Source organism: Sceloporus occidentalis, unplaced genomic scaffold (assembly GCF_023333645.1).
Source record: "Sceloporus occidentalis isolate IW3139 unplaced genomic scaffold, rSceOcc1.0.p SCAF_1, whole genome shotgun sequence".
Classification (NCBI taxonomy): domain Eukaryota; kingdom Metazoa; phylum Chordata; class Lepidosauria; order Squamata; family Phrynosomatidae; genus Sceloporus; species Sceloporus occidentalis.
The window spans coordinates 22,509,799-22,530,988 of record NW_028316981.1 but is presented as its reverse complement, the minus strand read 5'-3'; the positions used below and the strand labels follow the sequence as shown (position 1 = coordinate 22,530,988).

The 21,190-nt window shown below is 44.7% G+C and overlaps 1 protein-coding gene and 1 non-coding gene across 2 annotated transcripts; one reads left to right on the top strand and one right to left on the bottom strand.

The window, feature by feature from the left end:
• Positions 1 to 99: 99 nt before the first annotated feature.
• Positions 100 to 172, bottom strand: TRNAV-CAC (transfer RNA valine (anticodon CAC)). The gene has a single exon. It is a non-coding gene; the product is annotated as a tRNA-Val (tRNA).
• A 3,404-nt stretch (positions 173 to 3,576) lies between these two features.
• On the top strand, positions 3,577 to 20,486 carry TRIM41 (tripartite motif containing 41). The gene is made up of 6 exons (XM_089515936.1): positions 3,577 to 5,591; positions 8,991 to 9,086; positions 14,938 to 15,168; positions 15,849 to 15,871; positions 16,492 to 16,619; positions 19,374 to 20,486. Exons 1-6 carry the CDS (start codon positions 4,581 to 4,583, stop codon positions 19,895 to 19,897), a joined length of 2,013 nt encoding a protein of 670 aa, XP_089372062.1. The 5' UTR covers positions 3,577 to 4,580; the 3' UTR covers positions 19,898 to 20,486.
• Positions 20,487 to 21,190: the final 704 nt, after the last annotated feature.

The window sequence follows — 21,190 nt, the reverse complement described above, 5'->3', positions numbered from 1 at the left end:
GCTTTACAAAATAAAATAAAAAAGGAGGAGAGAAAGACAAAGTTTGAAGAGCAGAGAGAGAGCAATGCAAAGGAAAGGGTGGGGAAAAAGGCAGCACTGTGTTTCTGCCCGGTTTCGAACCGGGGACCTTTCGCGTGTGAGGCGAACGTGATAACCACTACACTACAGAAACCAGCTGGCTCTTTTTTTCTTCCGTATCTGCTACAAGACTCTCTCTCCAAAAGGGGGAGACAGGCACTGCTCCAAGAGGGGTCTGGCAGCACCTTTCAGACTTAGTGGGCAGCAGCACCTTTCCTAGACTTAAGCTTACTTCCTCAGAGGCCTTTGGTGAGCATAAATAAAACTATAGCCCATGGATACTATCTATATATATGTATAACATTTATGGAGTGTAATTGTGTGTGTGTGTATGAATAATACTCCATAAATACGATATATATTTATATATATGGGATATAATTTTATTATGTGTGTGTGTGTATAAATATATATATATATAGTTCCATACATACTATCTATCTATATAATAGTATATATGGCATATAATTTTATTTTAATGCTCACCAAAGGCATCTGAGGAAGTAACTTTAAAAAAGCTCATGCTGCCAATTTCTTTCTTTCTATACACACAGACAGACACACACACAAGCAATTATACTCCATACTCTCTCTCTCTCTCTCTCTCTATATATATATATATAAAATAATCGTTTCATACTATCATCTATCTATATACAGTATGTAACAATATATATGGGACATAATTTTATTTTAATGCTCACTAAAGGCATATAATTATGTTCCATACATATTATCTATCTATCTATCTAAGAGTATATATGGGGTATAATTTAATTTTAATGCTCTATCTATCTATCTATCTATCTATCTATCTATCTATCTATCTATCTAATACCCCAACATATTTGGGGGGTTCTATGCATGTCAGATTGTTAGATGTGGCTGTACACATGGAAAAAATATATATATTATACATACACACACACTACATAGTGTGTATAATGTATAAGTAGAAATTTTGGTCAAAACATAACCCCAAAAACCTTGGTCAACTTGGTGAATGTAAGTACTGTAGTTTAACTCTTACATTGGAGCCATTCCTTTTAAATGGACAAATTGACCTGTCGCTTAAACCAAAAAGATACAAATCATATATATGAAGAATGGTTCCCAGTCATGGAATATTGTAAGATAAGGTGGCAGTAAATTGTAATATCATAGAATCATAGAGTTGGAAGAGACCCCAAGAAGGGCCATCCAGTCCAACCCCATTCTGCCATGCAGGAAATCTCAATCAAAGCATCCCCGACAGATGGCCATCTAGCCACTGCTTAAAGACCTCCAAGGAAGGAGACTCCACTACACTCTGAGGAAAGAGTGTGTTCCACTGTCGAACAGCCCTTACTCTCAGGAAGTTCCTCCTAATATTAAAGTGGGATCTCTTTTCCTGTAGCTTGCATCCATTGCTCCGGTTCATATTCTCTGGAGCAGCAGAAAACAAGTTTGCTCCCTCCTCAATATGACATCCCTTCAAATATTTAAGCATGACTATCATATCACCTCTTAACCTTCTTCTCTTCTCCAGGCTAAACATCCCCAGCTCCCTAAGCCGTTCCTCATAGGACATGGTTTCCAAACCTTTCATCATTTTAGTCACCCTCCTTTGGACACGCTCCAGTTTCTCAATGTCCTTTTTGAACTGTGGTGCCCAGAACTGGACACAGTATCCCAAGTGGGGCCTGATCAAAACAGAATAGAGTGGCACTATTACTTCTCTTGATCTAGACACTATACTTTTATTGATGCAGCCTAAAATTGCATTGGCCTTTTTAGTTGCCGCATCACACTGTTGACTCATGTTCAACTTGTGGTCTACTTGGACTCCCAGATCCCGTTCACATGTAGTCTCATTCAGCCAGATGTCCCCCATCCTATATCTATATTAAAGTGGTCTCAAACTGCATTATTTTGACAGTGTGGTTGCACCAAATAAAAGCTTTTGCTCACACTGTTCCCCCAGTTCTCTTTCTTTCATTTTCTTTCTTCCAACAGTGCCCCCAGTCTTGACTCTGTTTTGGGACACCGCAATTCAGTTGGAATGTTATATGGCCAGTTCTTAAAGTGTTTTCTCTTCATCAGTCTTGGAGGTGCATCTTCTTCTTCTTGGCTTTACTTTGCGAACGAAGATTCAGGAAGGACTCATCCGTGCTTTCTACAAGCGTGTTGATGACGTTGGATGTATCCTTGGAGCCTGTGCAATGGATTTTTCTGGTGGAGCGCAGCGTGCACAGAACTGGCCTCACCCTTTAAACCAGAGGTTCGTCTGCTGAGGCCTTGGCAAGCATGGACGGTGGCAGCGAGGTCCTCAGGTCATAGGTTTGATTAGAGTTTCCTTCTCTTACATGGTTGACCTTACAGGGTTAGATGAGCACCATCTGCCTGGGTTTGGGATTAGAGTTTTCCTTCTCCTAGGATACTTGCCATAAGGCTAGAGAGCCCATCCTGCCCTTTGGCGCTCTTGGTCAGACCCTTCGGTTGTGACCTGTCTGGCATGGGAGGCTCTGGCGGTGGCTATTATACCACCGCCAGCATAGTTCACAACTTCATTAGGGTACACAAGCCTCTCCCCCATACAGTCAGAGCATAGCTGGAGGGGAATAGGAAGCCAGAAGATGACAGTTAGGGAGGGAGGAGCCTCTTTCTTCAAGCTAGCCCTGATGGAGCTGGGCCTGCCTGGTGAACTCCCTCTCAGGCTGGAAGATGACAGTTAAGGAGGGAGGAGCCCCTTCCTTCAGACTATCCCTGGTGGAGCTGGGTCTGCCTAATCACTCCCTCTCAGGCCGGAAGATGACAGTGTAGAAATAAAGCAGTTTGACACCATTTTTAAGTGCTTCAGCTCCATCTTATGGAAATCCTGGGATTTGTAGTTTTACAGGGTCTTTAGCCTTATCTGCCAAAGGATACTGTTGCCTCACCAAAACTACAAATCCTGGGACTCTGCAGGATGGAGCCATGGCAGTTAAAGGCTGTGTCCGCACTGCAGAAATAATCCAGGTTGACACCTTTTTAACTTTCCAGGCTCAGTGCTAGGGAATCCTGGGAATTGTAGTTTGTTGTGGCACCAGAGCTCGCTCTCTCTCTGACAGAGAAGGCTAAATGTTTTAAAAACTACAGTTCCCAGAATTCCCTAGCATTGAGCTAGGGCAGTTAAACTGGTGTCAACTTGGATTACTTCTACAATGTGGATCCAGAAAAGTGGTATCAAACTGCACTATTTCTACAATGTTTCTCCACTTCCGGTGTATTTCCAGGAAAACTCAGGAATGGTGATGGTCCCTCCCTTCCTGGGCGTGGCCAGAACGGACTTCACTTGGTGACGCAACAAGCCATTGGCGCCTGATTGCCGCGCAGCGAGGAAGGTTTCTGAGGTGCCATGGAGGCATCCTCAGACTCCTAGAACGGCTCCTCAGTCGTATGAGGCCCCTGAGCCGGGCGCCATTGTAGCATAGAGAGGCACCATCAGGCTCCTAGAACGGCACATTCTCAGACTTATGAGGCCCGAGCTGGGCCCCATTGTACCATAGAGAGGCACCCTCAGATTCCTAGAACGGCTCAGTCTTATGAGGCTCCTCAGCCGGGCGCCATTGTACCATGGAGAGGCACCTTCAGGTTCCTAGAACGGCACATTCTCAGATTTATGAGGCGACTCAGACGGGCGCCATTGTACCATAGAGAGGCGCCCTCAAACTCCTAGAACGGCACCCCTCAACCGTCTGTCAGCCTTTCCCTTACTATAGCGAGGCGCCTCCTAGAACCGCGCCCTCAGGCTTCCTTGTAAAGCCTCACACCAGTCCCCTCTTAATACCATAAAGAGGAACCGTGGAACTCTTAGAACAGCGCCTTCTCGGCCTCCGTACCACAGAGAGGAGCCCTGGAGTTCCTAGCCCGGCTCCCTCGCCCTGGCTTCCTGTTTCACTTCCGGCGTGAAGGAGTTCTTTTAAGCCCCATAGAGCAGCGCTTGCGGAGGAGGAGTGGGGTTGTCGCGCGGCTGTTGGCGACGTCGGTTAATTCATGGCTGTTTTAGCGTCTCGAGAGGGTCGAGTTCGTTGGGGGAGAAGAAAGGCTGATTAGTGCCTCGCTTGAGAGGCAGGCAGGAAGGAATATAGGAAGGAAGGAAAGAAAATAGGGAGGTAGGAAGGGAAATAGATAAGTGGGAGGTAGGTAAGTGTGTGGGAAGGAAGGAAGGAGAATAGATAGGTGGGAAGGAAGGTAGGTAGGAGGGGAGCCCCATAACAGGGAAGAAGGAAGCTCTGTTGGCCAGAAGGAGAGGAGAAGGGAAAGAAGGAGGCAGCCTCAACCCAGGTGCCTCCAGCCAGGGCCAGAGATCTGGGCGTGTGTGGGGAGAAGAGAGGGGTCGGAGGCTCTGGGGCCCTAGCAGCAGGGCAAGGAGGGTAACAGCAGCCCCCTCTTCTTGTGGGGAAGGTGGCAAGGCTCCCCCCTAGGCTCCTAGGAGGTGAAGAGGAGCAGGCCGTGGGTGCTGGCAGTGAACCTGGGCCCCCATGGCGACGGCAGGAGCAGGCAGTGGCTCCGGGGCCCCGTTCCTCCTCAACCCTGTGACGACCCTCCATGAGGAGGCGGTCTGTGCCATCTGCCTTGACTATTTCATCGACCCGGTGTCTATCGGGTGCGGGCACAACTTCTGCCGGGTCTGCATCACGCAGCTGTGGGGTTCTGGGGATGCCCCGGCTGAAGAGGAGGAGGTGGAAGAGGAGGAGGAAGAAGGGGATGATGTGGGAGCGTCCGGTTCTGATGGAGGGTTTGGGCCCGGTTCAGAGGCAGGTGTCAATGATGGAGGGATAGACGACCTGGGGCCTGAGGAGGATGCAGACGATGAGGAAGACGATCTGGAGGAGGACTTTTTGGGTGATGGGAACATGGAGGAGGAAGAGGAGGAGGAGGAAGAGGAGGAAGAGGAGGAGGAGAACTCCAGGGATGAGTACGATGAAGATGACGATGACATCTGGGATGAGGAAGAGGACCAGTTTGACTGGGACCAAGGCCCCGCGTCAGAAGAGATATGGGACGAGGCAATGGGAGATGACCTATTCTTCGCCAATTATGACGATGGGGAGGAAGTCATGGATGAAGAAGAGCGGGAAGAAGACGCTGAATACACTCTGCCAGCCGTCCCAGCTAGTCCTCCGCCACGACAGGCTTTCACTTGCCCCCAGTGCCGCAAAACCTTCCCCCGCCGGAACTTCCGCCCTAATCTTCAACTGGCCAACATGGTGGAAATCATCCGCCAGATGCATCCACAGCCGTTCAAGCCAGTGACTGCGTCGGCTGAAGCGGTGGATTTGACGGCGGTGGCGGGGGATTCATCTGGAACACCTGCTTTAGCTGCAGGCAAAGCCCAGAGTGCTGAGCGAACCATCTGTGAGAAACACCAGGAGCCCCTCAAGCTTTTCTGCGAGACAGATGAGGAGCCCATCTGTGTGGTGTGCAGGGAGTCACGGGCCCATAAACACCACAGTGTCATGCCAGTGGAAGAAGTTGTGCAAGAATACAAGGTGGGTAGTAAGATAAGGGTATGCTCTGAAAGTTAAATGAAATGTCAGTAGATAATCTGAGCCCTCCTGGTTAGAGAAGGGGGTATAGTATGTGCCACGATACCAATAAACAGGCAAGGGACAGCATGCTGCTAAGGCTTATACATGACCCAGTTCAACCTGTAATGCCTTCAGTAGTTGGTTTTATGGCAGGAGTGACAAAATTGTGACTCTCCAAATACTGTTGGACTGCAGCTCCCAGCATTCCATACTGTTGGCGGGGCTAGCTAAAGCTAATGGAAACGGTAGCCCAATCTCTCTATAGGCTGCATTTTTTCCACCCCTAGTTGGGGATAACCTGCATGCTACATTGAGTGTGTAGTCTGTAGTTGAAAGACTTCTTTCTTTTTTATCCATAACAGTGTGCTCTTGGTCTGGATCTAAATAACTGCACCCAGTGTTGGGTTTGTTTATTTTTTAGCCCTCAAGAGGAGGGATTCTGAACAATATTTTTTAAAATGGTTAAGTTGAAAGGTTGAAATCCCCTCCCCCTGTGTGCAATGGACCTGATCAGCAGTGGGACAATATTTTGTTGTTGCTATTGTGTGCCTTCAAGTCAGTTCTGACTTATGGAGACTAAGGACTCTAACCTATCATGGGGTTTTCTTGGTAAGATTTGTTCAGGGGAGGTTTGCCATTGCCTTTCTCCGAGGCTGAGAGAATGTGACTTGCCTAAGGTCACCCAGTAGGTTTCCATGGCCAAGAGGGGATGAACCGTTGCTTCCCGAGTCCTAGTCTAGCACCCAAACATGTATGCATCACCAGCTCACAGATAACATGTGCTGTGTGTGAAACTGTGATGTTTAAAGGCATGTTATACTTATTTAACATTGCATATTGCTGAGCTTTTAGTGTAGGGGCCTCGGGAAAGCCATGACAAACCTCTGAACAAATCTCCAAGTGGTCTTGGATGAAGCCGATTTTCTAGATCCATTTCAAACTGGCTTCAGGACAGGATATGGGGTGGAGACTGCCATGGTCGCCTTAACTGATGACCTTCGTCTAGGCATTGACAGAGGAAGCATGACCCTGTTGGTGCTATTAGACCTCTCAGCAGCATTTGACACAATAGACCACAACATCCTCTTGGAACGCCTGAGAGTGCTAGGAATTGGAGGCACTGCTTTGCAGTGGTTCCGTTCCTTCCTCTCAGGTAGAGTCCAGAGGGTGATGCTCGGGGACAGTTGCTCTTCAAAAACAGAGCTTAATTGCGGTGTCCCTCAGGGCGCCATCCTGTCCCCGATGTTATTCAACATCTATATGAAGCCGCTGGGAGAAATCATCTGTAGACATGGAGCAAGGTGTTATCGGTATGCTGATGACACCCAAATATACTTCTCCATGTCTCGGTCATCAGCAATGACGACAGATGGCATTTCCCCCCTCAATCAATAGTAATGGTCTGGATGAGGGAAAACAAGCTCAAGCTGGATCCACGGAAAAACGGAAGTACTTACGGTAGGGGCCCCTAAGCCAGGTATCGGGTTGCAACCTCCAGTCCTACAGGGGGTCACGCTTCCTTCAAAGGACTGTGTTTGCAGCTTAGGGGTGCATCTCAACTCATCGCTTCAGATGAGAAATCAGGTGAATGCAATGGTCAAGAGTGCCTGTTATCAACTCCAGCTGATACGTCAGCTGCGCGCTTTCCTGGAACGGGGTGACCGAGAACTGTAGTACATGCGCTGGTAACCTCAAGACTTGATTTTTGCAATGCACTCTACGTGGGGCTACCCTTGTGCCTAGTCCGGAAACTTCAACTGGTACAGAATATGGCAGCCAGATTGATTATAGGAACAACAGGAGTGATCATATTACACCTATATTGAAATCACTCCACTGGCTGCCTATTCGTTTCTGGGCACAGTACAAGGTGTTGGTCATTACCTTTAAAGCCCTCCATGGCTTGGGCCCAACCTACTTAAGGGATCGCCTCCTTCCGTACAATCTGCCCAGCACCCTCAGATCCTCTGGGAGGAATTTGTTGCAGACCAGATTGACAGCGACCTCCGAGAGGACTTTTTCCGCAATTGCTCCCACTTTATGGAATGGCCTGCCAGACGAGATCTGTCAAATTACGAACCTAGAGAGCTTCAAGAAAGCTGTCAAGACGGATCTCTTCTGGCAGGCCTTCCCGGAATAGATCCCTGCCATGTAACGCTCCCCCCACAGACATATACAAGCGAAGACTCTGCCTACCATTATTTTATTATTGTAGTATTATTTTTAGATTGTTATCATCTGTAATTTTAGTGGATGGAATTATTTAATCCTTTTTTAAGGAGGGGAATTGTATATATTGTATTTTTAAAAGGTTGTACGCCACTTTGATTGTGGAAACAAAAAGTGGGATATAAATTAAAGTTTTATTTATTTATTATTATTATTATCTTCCAAGAAAACCCCATGTTAGGTTTGTATTAGGGTTACCATAAGTCAGAAATGATGTCAAGGCACACAACACACACAAACGCACATATACACAGGAAACTTCAGCAGGTGTGGAGCCCAGGTTCGCCTGGTCTGAGGTTAATTTGCCATAAAATGGGGGAGGGGTCAAGTTGGAAATGGCTGGATGTATGCTTTTGGTTGTTTAAAAGGGGATATTTTTAATGTTAAGCAGAGCAGGTGAAGGGGAAGAGGCTGAGACTGGAGGGAAGAAGTTCATCCATGTTTTCCAGAAAGGGAAGTCATGTGCAGAGAGCCTTGTGTGTACATGTGCCTTCAAGTTGCCTCATGACTTGTAGTGACCCTATGAATATTTTAGGATATTCTTAGGCAAGGAATACTCAGAGGTGGTTTTGCTTCCTAAATAATAGCCTACAGCACATGGTACTGTTTGGTGGTCATGGGAAACCTGGAACAATGGATACAAGCTGCAGGAAAAGAGATTCCAGCTCAACATTAGGAGGAACTTCCTGTCAGTAAGGGCTGTTTGACAGTGGAACAAACTCCCCCGGAGTATAGTGGAGTCTCCCTCCTTGGAAGCAGAGGCTAGATGGCCATCTGTCAGGGATGCTTTGATTGAGATTTCCTGCATGGCAGGGGGTTGGACTGGATGGCCCTTGTGGTCTCTTCCAACTCTATGATTCTAAGCTTGGGCTACCCATCTGTACTCTTCCTTGGTAATTTGTTCTTTGGGTGATGAGTTTGATTTTTTTATTTAACAATTCTATCCAAACTCCTAGGCTATATATGGTTGTAATGGAAGTCCTGAAAATATATAATTGCAGTATTTGTCTTGCTTTCAGTTCAATTACTTTCTAATTTAATGAGTGCAGCAATTTATCTGGTTACTTCTAGTACTTCTTTTAGTGTATTAGTTGATATTTATTTTAGTTAATATTTATTTATTTTGTTAAGGCCAAACTCCAGGGACATTTGGACCCGCTGAAGAAAAAATTAGAGACTGTTCTGAAGCAAAAGTCAAATGAGGAGGGGAAGATAACAGATCTCAAGGTATGCAAAGCTTCTGTTACTTCTCTTTCTGCAATCCAGAGTGGTTGACTATTTTTTCCTTTGCGTGATCATAATTGGAGTACACAGGTGTTTGGTGGGAAATTTTGGGAACCTCCTCCGAGAGCAGATAGTTTCCTTTAAAAAAAAATACGGCTTAGGTCCAGATTATTTGAAAGACTATACAAGCTCACTGTGGCACTGAAATAGTCAGGAGAAGCCCTTCTCTCTGTCACATCACCCTCTCAGGCGTGTTTGGTGGGAACAAGAGGGAGGACTTCTCTGTGGCTGCTCCCAGGCTCTGGAACCCCCTCCCTAGAGAGGCCAGGATCGCCCCATCTCTGCTCTCCTTTTAGTGGCAAATAAAAACATTCTTGTGCCATCAGGCTTTCGTAAACTGACAAAGGTTGGACTTTAAATGCTGTGTAATTTAGATTTTAAGGTTTGTATAGAGTTTTTAATACATAATACATTTTAAATTTTAATGTGTATTTTTGTAACTTTTTAAAATTGTTTAATTACTTTTAAACTTTGTACCTACATTTTAATGCTTGTATTATTTTTAACTTGTACTGTTTTAAATTTTTTGTTAGCCATCCTCTGTCATATCTGATCATGCCTGTGAAAGTGGTGGGACTCTCTTGAGAATCCCAGCCAGGCTCCTATAGGGATGTATAGTTTGCCAGATAGCCTGGACCTAATCTATATAGGGCTTTTTAGGTCATCACCAGCACTTTAAACTTTGCCAGGAAACAAAGTGGCTCCAAAGTAAAACTAAAGATTTTAGAATTAGTGTGCAAACTTCAGCTCAAATATTATAAGTTTGTTTTCTGATTCCCTTAGTAGTTCTTATTGCCCATTCAGAGATAATGTTACAGCGGTCTTCCAGATTCTGATCGGGTTTGAGGGGGAAGAAGCACTAGTGTACTTGGTTATTTATAAACATCTCTTCAATATATTATATAAGGCAATGAGCAATACATTAAAAAAAACTATAAAATAAAAAAGGAAACAACTAAGAAGCATCTTTTCCTAGCTGTGTATTGTTTAGGTGAAACTACCCTGAGAAGACTGGTACCTCCTCCAGATCATTAGATATTAGCAGGCTGGAGTGGAAAAAGGAGTTTCTTCACACTTTGCATGTTACTTTAGGACTTGGAAGAGAAATTGCCAGTAGCTGGAAATACATGCGCAGCTAGTACCTCACCCTTTGGATTGGTGTGGTGGGATCCCTTTTCTCCACATCCACAAATATGCTACCAGCTACAGTATGCTTTAGTTGAAGTTTCTGGGTTGTCTTCAAGGGCAGCCCCATTTACCACACATTACAGTAGACCATTTGGGAAGTTACTAGAGCATGGACCACTGAGGGAAGAATATCCCTGCCTGGGAATAGCCACTGAGCCTGTCAAAGCTGGTCAAAGACACTCTTGAGTTACTGAATCTTCCTGAGCTTCCTGTAATGTCACTGGATGTGGGAAACTCCTCAGCCTGTTTGACAGTGGAACACACTTCCTCGGAGTGTGGTGGAGTCTCCCTCCTTGGAGGTCTTTAAGTAGAGGCCGGATGGCCATCTGTTGGGGATGCTTTGATGGAGAGTTCCTGCGTGGCAGGGGGATGGACTGGATGGCCCTTGTGGTCTCTTCCAGCTTTATGATTCAGGCATTTCATCTCTCTTTGGAGCAGAGTGTGCAATATTTAGAACAGATTGCACCATCTCTTCATAGCACAAGAATGCCCCCACCTCCTCAGCCACCATCATTTCAGCATGCAACTTCAACTTGTTGGCCCTTATCCAGTTCATGACTTTCTAAATGTAGAATGAGGCGTCCAAAAGCAGTAGTTGTGATCTGCATAATTTATTCTTCCTAGAGTGATGTGGGGGAAAGTGTGGCCCATGGGTCTCATGTGGCCCCTGAGCCCCATCGTTGTAGTCCCTACTCATTGCTAAAAAACCCTCATTGTCTCTCCCCCCCACAATTTTAAAGGGGAAATTTGTCATGATTACTGGCCATTTGACTGAAAACCACACAGAAGCCCCCACTCCACATGTATAAAGGCTTGAAAACAGCTCTTGACTCCCCCCAAATATCTCCCTTTGTGTCAAGAGTCCCTCTCTCACACACACTCCCCTTTGTGTCAAGAGTCCTGCTTTAGAGAATATGTGGTTCTTCTCACATAAAATGTGTTAATTTTGAGCTGTGATCTAGGGAAAATTAGCATAGTCCTGCCTCTGCAATCATGGTCTCTTGGAGTTGCAATTCAACATCATCTGAAGAGCCACAGGTCATGGAATCATACAGTTGGAAGTGGCCTTGTGGGCCATCAATACAGGGTCTTTAGCTAAAGCATCCTCAGCAGCTAGCTGCCCAGCCTCTTTTTGAAGATGTCCAAAGAAGGAGACCCCTCCCCCCACTTCTGAGCAATTGCATTCATTGTTGAACCGTTCTCACTGTCAAAAAGTTCCTTCTAACGTTCAATTGAAATCTACCCTCTTATAACTTAAAACCCTTAGACCTTGTTCTACCTTCAGGAGGCAGCAGATAATAAACTTGCATATGCCCAGCCCCTTCAGCCTCTCCTTGTGTGTTTTGTTCTCCATATTATCATCCTCACTGCAGTTCTCTGAATCCACGCCAGCTTGTCTATATCCTTTTTAAAAATGAGGCTCCGAGACTGAACACAGTACTCCAGGTCAGGCCTGACCAGCACAGAATATAGGGTACTTTCTTTGACTTGGAAACTATGCTTCTATTAATGCAGGCATAGTATTTGCCTTCTTTGCTGCAGCATCACACTGCTAGCTCCCATGTTTCCCAACCCTTAGTTAAATGAAGATTTGTCAGTATTGTATGCATTCTGGTTGGTTACATTTGAATTCCACAAAAGGAAATCCTAAAGGAAATCCTCCCCCCCCCCCCCCATGTGTAGATGGTGGACACACACATCAAGCAGGTGACATATTGGGGAAAGGCATTTCTTTGAGTATGAGGGGAAACAGCAAATGCCTTTTCAAAGATGTATTTTCAGTGGTGGGTGGTGCCTCCCATTTTATTGGGACAGTAAATTTGTGTGGATTTTATTGGAACTTTAAAGGCACAATCCAGGGGGCTGAACTGATTGCTGGTAGGATTCAGCACCTTATATAGTTCCTTTAAAAATTAGTCTGCAACCCAAAACTGTTTCCTTGCCCTACTGATGCCACTGCCTCTGCCATCTACAGTTTTCTAAGTTGTACGTATCAAAGACAATTAACATTTTAAAACAATCAGTGTCTCCCCTCAGTCTTTTCTTCATCAAGCTGAACAGGCAAATTTGTACAGCTCTGGTTACCTCAGTGGAGAATACAAACTGTTGATGTATACTGCAAATATTGTTACAGGCTTACCTTAGTTAACACAATCTCTAACAAAGAAGCTTTTTTAAAACAATTTTTTTTATGAGAGCTCAGCCCAGCCAAGCCCCCCCCCCCCCTCGCCATCCAATTTCTTATCTTCTGTCTAGCTGGAAGTTTGTGTGTGGGTTTTTTTTTTGAGGGGGGGAGTAGCATTGGCATTGAGAGGATGGTGAAGGAGGGATGGGATGCAGTAGTGTGTCTGCAATAATGCAATAAAGCGAGACCTGGGAAATAAGTAGATTCTACTTTAGATGATCTTACTGTAGTTGTCTGTGTTTCTGTATAGCAGGCAAGGCAAAAAGTTGCCTGAAGAATCCCTTTGTGTAGAGTAAATCGGAAAGAAAAGGGAAAAGCTGATCAGTCAGCTCTCACCAGCTATCCTGGCATGTTGATAAAACATAGATCTATATGTTTTGTCACCAAAATAGAAATCATAAGAAAAGTGGAGATCTTTGAAAGAACAAAATAATAATCTCAGGATGTATTGTGAAAGAAGCTTTCAAGTAGTTTCTACAAGATATACAGTGTTTGTTTTCTTATCCTAAGCTTAACTGACCTGTTTGATTAATTTCACACATACTTTTAAATTACAGTTTTGAATAAACAGTTTGCTGAAATATGTTTAACTACTCTTCTTTTTTGTGATAGATGTACACGAGGTATACCTGTACTGACTCTTTCAGATGCCACTTCTAATGAAAGTGGTATCTAATTTTCTTGTGCTTTGTCATGTACTGAGGTAGGACCTTACTATACAGGGATTTTTTGAGCGCGGAAGTAGGGTCAGTTCGCATTGGTCAATGCGTATTCGCGTTATATCGCATTGGTGTTCCACACCTGTGAGCTCAGAATACGTATTGACCAATGCGATATAACGTGAATACGCTTTAGCCAATGCGTATTCACGACGGGGTTCTGAACTGAAGGCAGACGGCTCCTCCGTTTTGCGAGTCCGCAAAATTAGTGGATTCACGGGGATCCGTATTGATGGCCAGTGCGAAACCTCTGCTGAAGACCACCGGGTTACAAATTTCCCATGATGCTGTGCTGGAATTTCCCCCATCTCCTTCCGTTGGCCCTTTCCCCTTTCAGGACAACCGCCAGGGCTGGGGAGCGATTTTTCCACTGACCGACGAGATAAAGCAGAAACCTTTTGTGTCGGGGGGGGGGGGGGAATGTATATGTATATGTGTGTGTGTGTATATATATATATATACACACACACACAAAGATGTGTGTGTAAGCATATACATGCAGCATTACACTTTCAGCTGCTCCACAGCTTGTGTGTGTGTATATATATATATGTGTGTGTGTGTGTATGTATATATATGTATACACACACACACAGACAGCTGTGTGTGTACACATATAAATACGGCTTCACACTTTTGGCAGTACCACTATGTGTATATGTGTGTATATCTATGTGCGCGCGCACACACACAAACACACACACATATATAAACACTCAAGCAGACAGATGTGTGTGTACACATATAAATACAGCATCACACTTTTGGCTGTGGCAAGTGTGTTTTTGTATATATGTGTGTGTGTTTGTGTATGTGTGTGTATATATATATGTATATGTTAACACTCATACAGACAAATGTGTGTACACATAAAAAAGGCATCACACTTTTGGCTGTACCACTATGTGTATATATATATATAAGTATGTATATATATAAGTATGTATGTATGTATTTATGTGTGTGTATACACACACACACACACGGTGCATACCCCTTTCGTAAGTGGCTAAAGGCAGCAATTCTTGCGATATTAAGCGCTAAACAGTGACCTCATTCTTCACCCCGGAAGTTAAAAATGTTGCCCCCGTTCAGAGCCCCACAGAGCATGTGCAAAGTTGCCGGTGCGCATCGGCCAATACACATTGTATTGGGCTGGTGTGGTTATCCAATCTGCACTTGCCTCACTTTGCCTGAATACGCATTGGCCGATTCGCAAAACCTCGATGCGGAAGGCCGCCCAGGTGTGAATGAACGATGCGATATGACGTGAATACGCATCGACCAATGCGAACTGACCCTACTTCTGTGCCCTGTGTGGTAAGGTCCGTAGTCTCAGAGACTGGGTGTGTTACTTTTTTTGGACTACCACTCCAACAATCCTCCAAGGATTCTGAGACTACATCCACACTACAGAAGTAATCCAGTTTGACACCACTTTAACTGCCATGGCTCAGTGCTATGGAATTCTGGATTTGTTGTGGCACCAGAGCTCTCAAACAGTGAAGGCTAATGTCTCACAAAACTAAAACTCTCAGAATTCCATAGCATTGAGTCATGGCAGTTAAAGTGGTGTCAAACAGCATTATTTCTGCAGTGTGGATGCAGCCTCAGAGTTGGAGTGCATGGTTATTATGTGCTGGGTTTTCTCAAATCATTATTCCATCCACCTTCAAGCTTGCCTTCCTTTCCCTTCCTACAGAACAAGATGAAGATTGATATGAAAGAGTTTGAATCCGATTTCGAGCGGTTGCACCAGTTTCTTGTTGGGGAGCAGGCATTGCTCCTGCATCAGCTAGAGGACCGCTATGAGATGCTGCTGGCCAAACAAACTAGCAACATTACCCTTCTTGAAGAGCAGGGTGCTGCCCTCAGTCGCCTGATTGCAGAAGCGGAAGACAAAAGCAAGCAGGATGGCTTCCAGCTGCTCAAGGTGAACCCCTTTCCTCATTCATCTAGTTTCAGAATTACCACTGGCCAGGAGGATTTAGCCTTGTTGCCATATCACCATGACATGGAAGGGGTACAGTGGTAAGACCCTTGTATCTGTCCATTTTGAAAGAGGTTCAGTAAACCATACCCAGGAAAGTAGATATATTGGACTGCAGCCTAAATACTGTAGAGCTTCTGAATGTGCCCAGTGCTTGGAAAAAATTACTTTTATTGACTAAACGCTCAGAACCCCTCATCCAGTGACTGTGTTGGCTGAAGGATTCTGGACAATGTAGTCCAACATAACATTGCCAATCACGGAATGTGCTGTATGGACATTAGCTACAGAGTATGACTATATGTCTTTAACGAACTCCTGTTCACTTCTGCCTGTTTTGAAGATGTGCATGAAGAAGAGTAACACTGAAGCTGACTATTGGAAGACTTTAAGGGAGTAGTTTTCACAATGTCCCTGGATAAATAATTTTATTATTCAGTCCTCTTAGGAGGTACTTCTGAATATTTGATTCACATCCTTTCTGTACTTGGAAAGTATAGCCCCTAGTGCATGTCTCTAGTTAGAAAGCTTATTTCCATCTTAGAATTGCCTGAGTTTTAAATTGTTTCTCCCCCAACCCCACATTGCCTATCTTTCTAACCCTGTATTTCTTCTTCTTCTAGGACTTCAAAGGCACTTTAGTCAGGTTGGTTCAATTTCTTTATGCTGCCTCTTTCTTCAATTCATTGGTGATTAGCTTGTGTGCATCTGAAAGTCTTTTTAGGACTTATCTGTTGGGCACAAAGTGCTTTGTGCAAATGCTGTTAGTGCTAGCAATCTGATATTCTGGGCCATCTGTCCTTCCAGATGTTCTGGACTACAGTTCCTACAATCTGTTTCCATTAGCTGCGCTCTTGGGTCTTCTGAATGCTGAAGTTTGGAGGTGCAGAAGCTCCTCTTCCCTGTTTCACAGTGTCTAAATACTGCAGGACTGTTTTTTCAAGGATGTGTTACTACTAATTACCTGAATCCTATTGGATAATTCCCAGCTGAGTAGATCCACTGAATCAGTTGTTGATATAGGTACATTCTGTTAACATAGTGGTCAACTCTGGCTGATACTAACCATAATCTCCTTGTTCTTGTTTCTATTTTATGTATGTCATGTGTTAAAATGCGAAAAGTGTTAGGGAAGAGTAGGCAGTACTGTAGATATAGAGAAAAGGTTAGAATGGGTGTGCTAGGACCAGTTCCACTGTGCTGCATTTTGTCTAGAATCCCACTCTATTTCTAACATGGCTTTTCTCTAAATGATCACTGTGACAGGTGTGAGAATATCAAGTTTCAGGATCCAGAGATGGTGTCAGTGGACTCAGGAAAGAAATATCAGAACTACTTCCTTACAGATATCCTAATGAGGAAGATGGAAAAGGTCTTCTGCAAAGCCCCTCTAGGTAAAAGATCTATCCTGCTTATTTTTGTGTTATGTGTATTGCTGTAGATCAGTGATGGTGAACCTTTTAGAGGCCAAGTGCCCAAACTGCAACCCAGACCCCACTTATTTATTACAAAGTGCCACGTCCCTCTGGCTTTCTAGTAAGAAATCCGGCAAACTCTGTGCTAGGGCGACAGCATGTGTGCCCACATATGCCATAGGTTCGCCATCACTGATGTAGGTAATGTAGCAGCGACAAATGTCACAGGCAAGTTTCCTGTGGTCCATGACCTGCTACAGTGTAACCTCTGTTGGCTGCAAAATTTTCTTTCGTTCCATGGTATTGTATTGTGAATTGCAGAAAATAATAGATGCTTCTTATTCATAGAGGATTAGATGTTCTGCAAAGATCTTATAGTCTATGCCCAAATGGTTTCTAAACTGGTTAAAGACATAGGATGAGGAGAAGAGAGGAGAGAAATCAGGAATTAATAAGATGAAGGTGGGCATGAAGGAGGGAATAGAATGGGACTAGGCCTGGGTGTGGTATGAACAAGAAGAGATAGCAAAGGAGGTGGTGTGAGACAGAGACCTGCCAAGCTTCAAAAGTAATCACTAGAACTTTAAAATGGAATCATCTCTCTTAGACTGGTAGTACAATGGGACCTTGGTATCTGTGGGAGATCTGTTCCGGACTCCCCCCGCCCCCGACTTGGATGTCAAAAAATGTGGGACCTCAGGTGCAGTTGTCCCCAATGGTGGCGCTTGTACATGGGTGCAACCATTAGGGACATCCCCCATTGTCCCCAAGGGTGGCATGTATGCGCCACCATTAGGGACAAAGGGACTTCATGTAAGCCCCTTTTATCCCCAAACAATGGGGGCTTATCTGAAGTCCCATTGTCCCTAATGGTAGTGTGGCTGTGTGAATGCACTGCCATTGGGGACAACAAGGGCTTGCCATCTGCAGATGCTTAAATCCGCAGGTGGCAATCTCAGTAATAATGAGGCCCCACTGTATAGTGCAGTAGTTGAGCTCACCTCTGCTGTTAGTTCACTGTGTGGCCTTGGGACAGGGATAATTCTATAAGCCCAAGGCCCAGATTTGCAGGGTGTGCGTAATAAATTACTGGGGTGTTCTAAGAGGTATTGAGAATGCATGTGACATAATTTAACTATAGTTGTTTTTATTGTTATGTGCTATCAAGTCAAGTCTGACTTAATGGTGACCATTTGATGAGTTTAGCCTGGGGAAGACTGAGTGACATTATAGTCATTTTAAATTTTCTGATAGTTATGAAGAAGATGGCCCAAACTTGATTTCTGCTGCTCCAGATGGACAGTGGTTTCACATTACAAGAAAAGAGATTCCACCTAGATATTAGGAAAAACGTATTTATTGTAAGAATGGTTTGGCAGTGGAATAGATGGACTCAAATGATGGTGGAGTGTCCTCCTTTGGATATCTTTAAACAGAGGCTGGATGGGCATCTTTCAGTCATACTTTAGTTGTGTGTTCCTGCATAGTAAGGGTTTATATTAGATGACTCTTGTGGCCCCTTCCAACTTTAAGATTTTGTACTGTAACTGTGAAACAATATCTAGGCGGGATACAAACCGCCATATAGTACGTATAGGATACGTACTAGGGTTAGGAAGGGGCGGTGCTTCCGCACCCCCCTAACCCTAGTACGTATCCTATACGTACAAGATGGCGGCGCCCCTTCTACATGGGCGCCGCCATCTTTACGTACTGGACGCATAGCGTCCAGACGTGTCGCGGCGCCTATGACGTCGCGAGTCCGCGCCAGGCGCCTCGTGACGTCATAGAGGCGCCGCAAGAAGAAGCTCCGAAATGGAGCTTCTTTTTTGCTCCGCGCGGGAGCCGCGCGGTTTGACTGCTGCAGCTCCCGCACGGAGCAAACGGCGGCGGCGGTTTGTATCCCGCCATAGGTTCTCCCTCTCCAGTCTTACTCATAAATATCCTTTCAGTTGTATGTGAATGACATGAACCTGGTTTTTTCAATACTAGAATTAGATGAGATGGCTACAGAAAGACCAAGGGGCATTCTTGCATAAAGAGTAGTTAAGGTAAAAAGTGCTATAAAAAACCCAGCTGTGTTTGGAGTATGGTTCTTCAGACACAAATGGTCAGTGGGTGGACAAATAATTGAACAAGTGAGAAGTTTTAACAGTTTGATATATGATTTGTATGTGGATTTGAAGTTTTGCTACTTCTGTGTAAAACATTTCAAGACTGATAATATTTGAATAATATACTTAAACAGTTTACATCCTGTTGTGGCTTTACTTGGCTAATGTTTTTCTAGCTAAACAGGAAGAAAAAGATGCAAAACATGATGGAACAATCACTACAGCGAGAAACTTGGTTGCTTAGGCAGAAGTGAAGCAAACAAAAGTAACCTCTCCTGTCCAATAGATTCCCTGTTGGAGGAACTTGTTCTGAATTTATTGGCAAGAAGTGTCTTGTCTCTTCAAATGTTTGCTACACTCATGATAGTCAGAAATCTGTCTGTTAAAACTAACAGCTGAGATTGTCCAAAACTAAGAGAGGAAGCTGATGTCATGTCAGAGGCATTTTGAGGACATGGATCCTCCCATCTATTGAAATCTAAATGCTGTTGGCCCACAGCCATTTGGATAGAGCTGACTGAGAATGTGAAGAAAGTGTCAGTTTTTTCTATACAAAGAACTAATGTACAACCGTCTATTAATGTTTTTCTTCTGTGGTTCTCTTTCTCTCTTCCCACAGCTGATTTGACCCTGGACCCAGAGACAGCCCATCCGCGACTCGCCCTTTCCTCTGATAGCCGGAGTGTCCGACTGGGAGAACGCTGGCGGGATGTGCCTGATAGCCCCAAACGCTTTGATTCTGACTACTGTGTGTTGGCCTTGCAGGGCTTCACCTGCGGCCGCCACTACTGGGAGGTTGAGGTGGGTGGCCGGAGAGGGTGGGCTGTGGGAGCAGCCCGTGAGTCAGCCCGACGTAAAGAGAAATCCAGTGCTGGAGGCCCCCACCAGAAACGGGAGATTTGGTGTGTGGGGACCAATGGCAAGAAGTACCAGGCTCTGACCACAACCGAGCAGACGTCTCTCTCTCCATGTGAGAAGCTCCGTCGCTTTTGCGTGTACTTGGACTATGAGCGGGGCCAGCTGGCATTCTACAATGCTGAAAACATGGGCCACATCCACACCTTCAATGCCTCATTCCGTGAGCGCATCTTCCCCTTCTTCCGCATTCTTTCAAAGGGGACCCGCATCAAACTCTGCAACTGAGACCATCACTGCTATTGCCATTGCACGAAGCTGGATGCGCCCTTCCCTGCACAAGGCCTCCACCTTAGTATAAGTCATCCTGTCCCAACTGATCATCCCTGATGAGAGCTCACCCCTGACCCTCTTCATTCTTAGACCTTCTCTGGTGTTTGTCATGGATTCACACAGAGACTCTCCCTTCTTTGGATCCAATACAGCACAAATATTCTTTTCTTTTCATGGGTATAAATTTCTCTCTTGCAAATCTACTTTAGCAAAACTCACTTCTTTCTCCCTGTTTCCTTTGGCATTTTGCTGTAAGTGGACTGCCTCACTTCTTCCCACACACCCTGAAAGATCTCTTGACTTCCTGATCTCTCTCTTTAACTTCCAGAAAAATATGATTGTTAAGCTGTATGTTTGCTGGCATCTGTTGTGGCAACAGTGACTGGGGATGAAACAGTCTTTTGACATTCCAGAGCCACCTAAATCTTCTTAGGTCACATTTCATGGAATCCTTATGAGTGCCTGATTGTCTTAACCTTTAGCAGTTTTGATTTCCAGGCCAAAACCTGGTGCCAGCATAAATAAAAAATAAATAAAAATAAAACTTTTATTTTTATCCCGCTTTTCTGTGACGAGACAATCAAAGCTCACAACACATTAAAATATCTACATTCACAACATTATATCCCAAATTCCCCCCCCCCTTAAAAGAGGATTAAACATGTTACAATTAAAATTGGAGATTAAAATATCTTTTAAAAGCACAATAAGAAAATATAACGAGGACAGAGCGGTGGGCTAATACATGATGTGAGGGGCAGTCATTCTGTGGCCAGACACTTTTATTCAGGAAAGTCCCACCAGAAGAGATCCGTCTTGACAGCTTTTTTAAAGCTGTCTAAGCTGGCAATTTGACAGATCTCGTCTGTCAGCAGGCTGGGCCGTTCCATAGTTTGGGAGCAATTGCAAAGAAGGCCCTCTGGGAGGTAGCAGACTGGTTTTTAAAGGCGGCAATAGATTCCTCCCAGAGGACCTGAGGGGCAGATTACAGGTGATCTCTCAAATAGATTGGACCCAAGCCATGTAGGGCTTTAAAGGTTATAACCAACATGTGAAGTTGAAGGCTTTCATGGCCGGCATCCATGGTTTTTTGTGGGTTTTTCGGGCTATGTGGCCATGTTCTAGAAATTTTTCTTCCTGACGTTTTGCCAGCATCTGTGGCTGGCATCTTCAGAGAAACATGGCCACATAGCCCGAAAAACCCACAAAAAAACGCATTATAACCAACACCTTGTACTGTGTCCGGAA